Genomic DNA, 8,666 nt, shown 5'->3' on the forward strand with positions numbered 1-8,666 from the left:
CACGCTAAGAGAAGCCAGTCAGACAGAGAAATACAATGCCATGTGGCGTCACATATGCGAAATCTAAAAAAAATGATACAAATGAACTTATCCACAAGACACAAACAGACTCAGAGATAGAGAAAAGAAACTTGCAGCTTCCAAAGGGGAGAGTGGGGTAGCGATAAACCAGGGGTTTGGGTTTCAAAGATACACACTACTATATATAATATAAAGAGCAGGTCTTACTGTGTAGCCCAGGGAACTATATTCATATGTTGCAATAGCCTATAATGGAGAAGAATCTACAAAGAGTATACACATGCAGCAATCCGTTTGCTATATGCCTGAAACTAATACGGCATTGCAAATCAACTATGTTTCAGCTTGAAAAACGTCTCTAATTAAAAAAAACAAAACAGCATAGAACCGCATGGTGAGTTTACACAGGTCCCACTATGAAGAAATTTTGGACAGTGAGGGGTGGCGTTTAGACTGGACATCAACAAGGACTCTTCACATTAGGGATGTGGACCCCTTGACCCCAGACTCAGTTCCGGGCTCACGCAGAACGGAGCTCCCCTGTCCTCCGCTCCCCGCCGCTCACCCGCACACGCTGGGCCCTTGGCCGGCGTCACTGGACCAGGCGGCAGGTGCAGCCGCCCGGAGGGTGGGAGGAGGCGGCTGAGCTCAGCCCCACAGTGAAGCGCCGGTGACCTTGACGTGCCCCATGAGCCTCACTGCCCACGCCCCCCTGCGCGTGGCGGGATGGCTTCCGCTGACTCAGAGCCCGGCTGGGGCGAGGAGGGGCCTCGTGGGAGCACCGCGGGTCTGAGGCAGTGCCGGCACGTGGAGCGTCGTCACCCGGCCGCCTTGGGTGAGGACCTGGGCATCCGCCCTGGCAGCCCCTGCGGCCCAGGGGAGACGCCCGAGCCCCCGGTGCCTGTCCGTTTCGGTCTGGTCACACCCTTGCCGTCATCCTGTCTACACTCTGCTCCGCATCTGTCCAGCTGGTTGTCTTTTTCCAGCTTGTTTGTGGGGCTCTCTGTGGACTCTGGCTGGACGCTTTGCGGTGAGCTGGTGGTGACTAGTCCTTCTGGGGGCTGCCCCTCCTCTGTCTGTGTCTTTCACATCTGTGGGACCTTCCTCTATGGCACAGAGGCGTTGCCATTCCTTTGTTTCATAGGTTTCTACAAGTCACATTTCATCTTCATGCCTGCTAATCTACCAGGACTTGATTGTATGTGGTGAGGTATGGAGCTACACTTGTGTATCTTCTCCATACAGATACCACGCTCCATTTATTCAACATTTTCTTGACGAATACTGTTGCCACCTGTTCTCCACTTGTTCAGTTGCAAAATGGTGTCTGACTCTCTGCGACCTCAAGGACTGCAGCACACCAGGCTTCCCTGCCTTCATCATCTCCTGGAGTCTGCTCAAACTCATGTCTGTTGAGTCAGTGATACCATCCAACCATCTCATCCTCTGTCGTTTCCTTCTCCTCCTTCCCTCAATCTTCCCCATCATCGGGGTCTTGTCCAATGAGTAGACTCTTCACACCAAGTGGCCAAAGTATTGGAGCTTCAGATTCAGCATCTGTCCTTCCAAAGAATATTTAGGGTTGATTTCCTTTAAGATTGGTTTGATCTCCTTGCAGTCCAAGGGACTCTCAAGGCTCTTCTCCAACACCACAGTTTGAAAGTGTCAATTCTTCAGCACTCAGCCTTCTTTATGGTCCAACTCTCACATCCATACATGACTACTGGAAAAACCGTAACTTTGACTGTATGTACCTTTGTCGGCAAAGTGAGGTCTCTGCTTTTTAAAAGACTATTTAGGTTTGACTTAGCTATTTTTCCAAGGAGCAAGCATCTTTTAATTTCGTGGCTGCAGTCACACTGTCCACTGAGTGTGTGAATCTATGTCTGGGGCTTCCCTGGTGGCTCAGACGGTAAAGAATCCACCTGCAATGTGGGAGACCTGGGTTTGATCCCTGGGTCGGGAAGATCCCGTGGAGGAAGGCTTAGCAACCCTCGCCAGTGTTCTTGCCTGGAGAATCCCATGGACAGAGGAGCCCGGTGGGCTGTAGTCCACGGTGTTGCCGAGTCGGCCACAACTGAGCGACTAATGCTTTCACTTTTATCTTTGCCTGAGTGCGTGTATGCCTGAGTATGTGTACCTGTGTGAGGGTGTCTGAGTGTGTACGTCTGTCTGATTGTGTGTGTGACTGTGTGGAAGAGTGTGTGTGCCTGTGTTGTGTGAATGCATGCCTGAGTGTGTCTGTATGTGGGTCTGTGTGTCTCAGCGAGTGTGTGTATGTGTGCGTGTGTGAGTGTGTCTACACGCGTGTGGATGAGTGTGTGTGCCTTGTTGTGCGTGTCTGAGTGTCTGTGTGTGTCTGTGTGCGTCTCAGTGAGTTTCTGAGTGAGGTCTTTATCTGAGTGACTCGTGTGTTTGTGTGTGTGTCTGAATGAGTGTGTGAGTGCATACCTGTGTGTACATGTACATGTCTATGTGTGTGTCTGTCTTGGTCCTCCCTCCTCACGTCTGATCCATTGCTGCTCTGTGTGTGGAGCAGAGAGGGGACGTCAAAGTGCCCACTTACAGCACATCTTGTCAGGAGTGCACATGTCCCCTTAGATGCATGGTTGTATTCACCCAGTGTACGCGTCTTGTCAGGAGTGCACACGTCCCCTGAGATGCATGGCTGTATTCACACAGTGTACGCGTCTTGCCAGGAGTGCACACACCCCCTTAGATGCATGGTTGTATTCACGCAGTGGGCTGGTGCTGAATCTGAGGTTCAGAAGCCGCTCAGGGACATTCTGATCTGAGCCACGTCCTCCCTGGCGGCGAGCGTGTTGCCCTGGTGCTGGCACTGCGAGGCTCCCGTGCCTGCCCCCCGGGGATGGGCCTGCAAAGCCCGGCCTCCAGCCTGGGCAGCGCAGTGATGACTCTCGAAGGTGAACGAGGGTGGTTCAGCAGCATCAACAATAGTGACCTTTATCTGCTCACTGCAGAATTGGCCACGGTTTATGGCCAGGAAGGGATTGGGTGATGGTCTCTGCCAAGTTCCGTGGGGCCCCTGGGCCGTGGGACATAAAGGGCCGCTGCCTGAGTGGCCGGCACAGCCTCTCTGCGCCCAGCGAGTGACCTGTCAGCGGCTGTGCGTGCAGACGCCAGGAGATGAGGGCCCTGCTCCTGACCCTCGGCCTCGTTGCCTCCCTGCAGGCCCAGGTCGCCCCAGTCCTGGACAGCTCGACTGAGGACGTGAGGCTTGGCTGGAGCTGGGACAGCTGGAGGGGTCCCTGGGAGAGACACCAACCCTTGCCCCCGAGGCTGTGGTCAAACTGAGCGAAGGGCGTCTGAGACAAATGGGCCCAGGGTGGCCATGGCCTCCAGGGCGCTGTGGGGCTGGTGCCCACCTGGGGTGGGGCCGGCGAGGGTGCCGGGCATCTGCTGAGGGTGGGAGGCGGGAGAGGCACTGCGCTGCAGCCCGGGGCCGCTGAGTGGGGCTGGGGTGCTCAGCCTGAGCCCTGATGGCAGGCAGCTCTCTCCAGGTGTCAGGAAAGTGGTATCTGAAGGCCGTGACCACAGACCAGGACGTTCTCGGGAAGGATCAGGAGTCGGTGCTGGCCATGACCTTCAGCGTCCTGGAGCGGGGCGACCTGGAGGCCAAAGTCACCTCGCAGTGAGAGTCACCTCCCCCATCCCCACTGACCCCTTCCCACGGCAGGAGAGCGGTGTCTGGGGGGTGGGCAGGCCACACTGGGGTCCGTCCCGACCCCGTGAATGACGCTCAGCCCTGGACAGCTCTGAGGGCTCACTGCCTCACTGGGGACCCCGTGCAGGGACGGGTCCCAGATGGGACCTTGTGAGTGGCGGGGCAGGGCTGGGAGACCCGAGGAACTGCCGCGTGAGATGCTGAAGGCCCCGCTGGAGCCTGGACTTGGTGGGAGAAGCACCATGCTCCCAGGGCTGCCTCGGACTTGGGCCTGCCGGCGGCTGCCGTGGGGCAGGGTGCACGGTGCCCGGGCTGGGCCGGGTTTCCAAGGTGGCCGCACCACCCAGGCACCAGCTGAGCACGGCCTCTGTGTCCCAGGGCTGACGGTCGGTGCCAGGAGGCGAGCCTGCTCCTGGAGAAGACCGACGATCCCGGCAGGTACACGGCCTGTGAGTCCTGGAGCCCCAGGCTGGGGTGGGAGGTGGATCCCGGCAGGTTTCTGGGGGTCGCCCTTCAGCCAGGGAAGCCCCACTCCTTTCTGACCCCCTTAAGTGCCCGGCGACCCCTCCCACCGGTCAGTCTGCCTGAGAGGTGTGAACGCCTGACGCCACGTCCAGGTGTGACGCACTCGTCCGGAGGGGCTGGCCGGTCCCTGCTCCGGCTGGAGCAGAGCTGAAGCTCCCCCTGCTCTAGCCTCTTTGGACCCCCCGAGACCCCCTGGGACCTGCCCACTGGGTGACCATGTCCCGGGCAGGGCCTGTCCCGGGAGCTGGGGGCCCAGGCCTGGGGGTCAGGGGCCGGGTTGTTCAGGACCGTGTCCCGCCCTCTGCAGACGGGGGCAGGCGTGAGGTGTTCATCTTACCGTTGCGGGCGCGAGACCACTTCATCCTATACTGTGAGGGCGAGCTGGCTGGGCGGCAGGTCCGCATGGCGAGGCTTCTGGGTGAGGGTCCCACATCCCGGCCCCCGCAGAGCCCCTCCTGCCCCCCCCCCCCCCGTGGCTTCTGCTCAGGAGAAGCCCCCGAGGAGGCAGCAGGTGCCACGTCATGGCTTGGTCTCCGCGGGGGACGCGGTGGGCGCAGGACGCCAGCGTCAGTGTCGGGGAGGGCCTCACCACTCACCAGGCAACTCCTTGCAGCATCACCCTCGGCTCCGCTCCTCGGGGGGCTGCCTTCGGGGGGAGAGCGGTGTCTGCATGGACCCCGAGTGGGAAGGAAATTCCAGCTCCTGGGGCTTCATTACGGGGACGAGGCTCAGGCAGGCATAGGAGCCTTAGGACCCTCCTGCCTGCGGACAGGGGGCCCCGAGGGTCACGGAGGGTCCCTGTGGCCAGGAGCAGAGTGAGCGTCAGCCCAGCGGCCGGCGTGGACTCCCTCCCAGGCAGACCTTCCATCCTCGGGGCGTTTGCTGAGGGCACTTCCTGCCCCGCCCAGGCTGGCGTGTGGGCGCCCCGTGCCCCCGAGCCTCCTGGGCGGGTCTGCTTATCCAGCCTGGCTCTCCGCCCGGCCCTGGGCCCGTGGGTCCAGCCCCCGGTGGCTGTGTGGCCTCCCCTCCGGCCCAAGGCGGCCCCTCACTCCCCCAGGCTGGGACGCGATCACTCTTGGTTCTGCCCTTCACCCTCCCATCTGGTTTTACCACAGGAAGAAACCTGGAGAACAGCCCGGAGGCCTTGGTGGAATTCACGGAGTTCGCAGAAGCCCAAAGTTTGAACCTGGAGATCTTCAGGCCCCTGCAGAGCGGTGAGAAGCCCACGGGCCTGCTGCTGGCTGGTGCCCGCGCGGGGCCGTCAGCAGAGCCACAGCTGATGAGGACAGGCCGCAGTGACGGGGGCTTCGTCCTCGCTGGGGTCACCTGAAGCGCTGTCCGATGGAGGGGCCCTGCGCTAGGGTGTTCCCTGGGGTCTTCTGAAATGTGCTTCCTTTTTCTGCAGAAACTTGCTCTCCCGGAGGAAACTAGGGTAAGTGGACAGCTGCAGAGCACCCTTGGGGTCTTGGGGTCCCTGGGGCTTTGAGAGATCACCTGGTCGATTCCCCAGGCCTGCTCCCACCTGGGCCAGGCGGGTGGAGCGTCTGCTCCTGGGCTCACCTGGCCCCTGGGCAGTGCCTTCAGATGGGCTCAGAGCGTCAGTCCTGGGCAGCGGGGAAACCCCTTGCAGGGGGGAGGCTGTCTGCTTCCTGGCACCTCCCCAAAGCCCCATGTGCTTGCCAGCAGGTGTGAAGTCCCTCCTCACCCCCCTGTATCACCGTGACTCTGATTCCCAAAGAGCTGCTTAGAAGGGTCGGAGCTGGGGTGCCCCACGCAGAAAGCTCCGACCCCCGGGTCCCTCACCGGCGGCAGGTGCCTTGGGAGGGTGGCGTTTCAGCAGCGGGCCCAAGGTTACCTGCCCAGGTGTGAGCAGAGTCAGAGTCCAGAACATTGTCACATTGCCCTCACTGGCCTGAAGTCACGTCGTCACACCTTCACACGTGGGCTTGGAGGCCTGAAGACAACCTTGTGGAAGGACCCCTTTACTTGCCCAGGGCTCCCTGAGGGCCCCACACCCCCCGCTGCCTCACTCGGAGCATGCTGCCCCTCCCCCGTCCTGGCATCATGACCCGCCCCCTCCTCTGCAGGGCAGGGGGCACCGAGGGGCCACGGCAGCCCCCGGGCAGCACCTTCAGGAGCGTCCACCCTGCAGGACGTGGAGGGAGCCCTGTCCCTGGGGCACGGGCCGCTGCACCCCCTCCCTCGCAGCTCCCCACCCATCTCCTGGCTTCAAATAAAGAGTTTCAGCATCCCCAGTGGTTCTGCTTGTCTATGGGGTCCCTCGGAGGGGGCTGAGGCGGGAGGGTGCTGAGGTGGGATCCCCCTGGCCTCGGGGGGGAGGACCCCAGGTCCGTGCCTGGGCAGGTCTGGGAAGGTGAGTTACGGCCCTGGGGGTGAACCACCACAGATCAACTTGTTCAGACACCTTTTGGAGGATTTTTGGTGTTTTCTATAAGATTTAAAGAATCTCTGATGGCGTCCACGAGGCAGTGAGCCTCGGAGATGAGAGGCAGGGTTCTGGACGGCCCTGGGCACAGAGCCTGCCGGGCAGGGCCGCGTCAGGGCTGCGCTGGGGACAGGTTGGCAGGAGCTGGAGTCGTGGGGCCGCTCAGCTGGGGGAGTGGGCTGTCCTGGGCTCCCTGTGGATGGGCCCTTGGAATAACTTCAGGGGCTCCGGGAACAGGGGCCTGGCCCTGGGCAGTCGGGCTGCGCGTGGGGGCCCTGAGCAGGAGAGCCCGATGGGCAGGTGTGAAGTGTGGGCGTGGCCGGCCAGTCCGGAAGGGGAACTGCCCGCGCCCGGCCGCGGCTCCCAGTGGGCAGGATGGCACCGAGCCGACCCACCACAGCTGGACCTGGCTCCCCGGTCTCAGAAGGGAGCTGGGGTCTTACCCAGCGTCTGAGGGTCTCGACGCGGCAGGTCCTCCGGACACCCAGCTTCGAGGTCACCTGTGGTGGGTGCGCAGGCGCCTCGGGTGCGGTCACTCGGCTTGGCCGCACTCGGGGCTCACGAGGGCCGCTCTGCTCCAAGGGGCAGCCTGCGGGCGTGGGTTCCCTGGCCGTTCACCGGGGGAGGGCCCAGAGGGCTGCCCTTCCCCTGGGGGTCTGCCGGCACCTCTTGTCCGCAGCTCCTCGATGGCATCACCCCAGGGTGGAGCCCAGGAGCTCCGCGGCAGGTTTTTCAAGCCGCGAGGGCGCAGGGTTCCTATCAGAGCTCTGCCCGCTCCCGGTGGCGGACACAAGGCGGGCCTCAGGTGAGCAGCAGGGGGCCCAGGTATCGGGTCCAAGGCCCTTCGTTACCTTCTTCCGGGGCTGGCTGACCTGCAGCACGGTCCACTGGTCTGCCCCTGGTGGCTCTGCAACACCTTAAATGGGTGTTTTCACGTTTTGTCCAGAGTTAATAATTGCTCGCTGGTGGAGGCGTGGAGCCCTGGGAGCTGCTTGGCCAGGCTGGAAGTGGCTCAGTTCAGTTCAGTTCAGTCGCTCAGTCGTGTCCGACTCTTTGCGACCCATGGGCTGCAGCACGCCAGGCCTCCCTGTCCATCACCCACTCCCGGAGTTCGCTCAAACTCAGGCCCATGGAGTCGGTGATGCCATCCAGCCATCTCACCCTCTGGAAGCGGCTCAGCATTTCCTAAAGGAGCCGCACTTCACAATCCCGACAGAAGGGGGCGCACTGATGGCCGGCGAGCGCCGCGTGTCACCGCTGATTCACGATGCTCACCCGGGTTAGTGCACAGGGGTGCTGCAATGGGAAAGCAGGACAGCGTCTTAGGCGGGCTTTCCCTAGAGCCAGACCCTGCACGGGGCTCACTCAGCTGGCCCCCCTCCCCCCCGTGCGGGGCGCGGTCGGCTGAGGAGCAGCCTGGCCATTCCTGCGCTGCTCCAAGCGAGCTTCTGCACCAGAGGAGGCCCTGGGGGAAGGAGCCCCGGGGGCCTGTGGTCAGGGCTGCCTCTGTGCCTGGAAGGACGGCTCTGGAGGTCCTGGGGTTCCTGACATGACGGCCCCCCTTACACGGCTCAGATAACCTCGTCACTCCACGGCGTGGCCACTGCTCTTCTTTAGTCCAGTTCGGTTCAGTCGCTCAGGCGTGTCCGACTCTGAGACCCCATGAACCGCAGCACGCCAGGCCTCCCTGTCCATCACCAACTCCCGGAATTCACTCAAACTCATGCCCATCGAGTCGGTGATGCCATCCAACCATCTCATCCTCTGCTGTCCCCTTCTCCTGCCCCCAATCCCTCCCAGCATCAGGGTCTTTTCCAATGAGCCACTCTTCCCATGAGGTGGCCAAAGTATTGGAGTTTCAGCTTCAGCATCAGTCCTTCAATGAACACCCAGGACCGATCTCCTTTAGGATGGACTGGTTGGATCTCCTTGCAGTCCAAGGGACTCTCAAGAGTCTTCTCCAACACCACAGTTCAAAGGCATCAATTT

General features: G+C 61.4%; 1 protein-coding gene across 1 annotated transcript; it reads left to right on the forward strand.

The window, feature by feature from the left end:
• Positions 1-747: 747 nt before the first annotated feature.
• On the forward strand, positions 748-6,463 carry LOC122702558 (lipocalin-1-like). The gene is made up of 9 exons (XM_043916134.1): positions 748-918; positions 1,008-1,051; positions 3,159-3,252; positions 3,543-3,673; positions 4,085-4,155; positions 4,539-4,649; positions 5,347-5,445; positions 5,637-5,663; positions 5,918-6,463. The coding sequence occupies exons 1-8, from the start codon at positions 748-750 to the stop codon at positions 5,660-5,662; spliced, it is 747 nt and encodes a 248-aa protein (XP_043772069.1). The 3' UTR covers position 5,663; positions 5,918-6,463.
• The last annotated feature ends 2,203 nt before the right edge of the window (positions 6,464-8,666 follow it).

This window comes from Cervus elaphus, chromosome 11 (assembly GCF_910594005.1).
Source record: "Cervus elaphus chromosome 11, mCerEla1.1, whole genome shotgun sequence".
In the NCBI taxonomy this organism is placed as follows: Eukaryota; Metazoa; Chordata; class Mammalia; order Artiodactyla; family Cervidae; genus Cervus; species Cervus elaphus.

What these genes read in the sequence shown, in the direction of transcription:
- LOC122702558 (XM_043916134.1), top strand. Translation starts at nt 748, where the DNA reads ATGGCTTCCGCTGACTCAGAGCCCGGCTGGGGCGAGGAGGGGCCTCGT. An exon ending in TGGACAGCTCGACTGAGGAC is followed by an intron (nt 3,253 to 3,542) that starts GTGAGGCTTGGC and finishes AGCTCTCTCCAG; the next exon opens with GTGTCAGGAAAGTGGTATCT. An exon ending in CCGCATGGCGAGGCTTCTGG is followed by an intron (nt 4,650 to 5,346) that starts GTGAGGGTCCCA and finishes GTTTTACCACAG; the next exon opens with GAAGAAACCTGGAGAACAGC.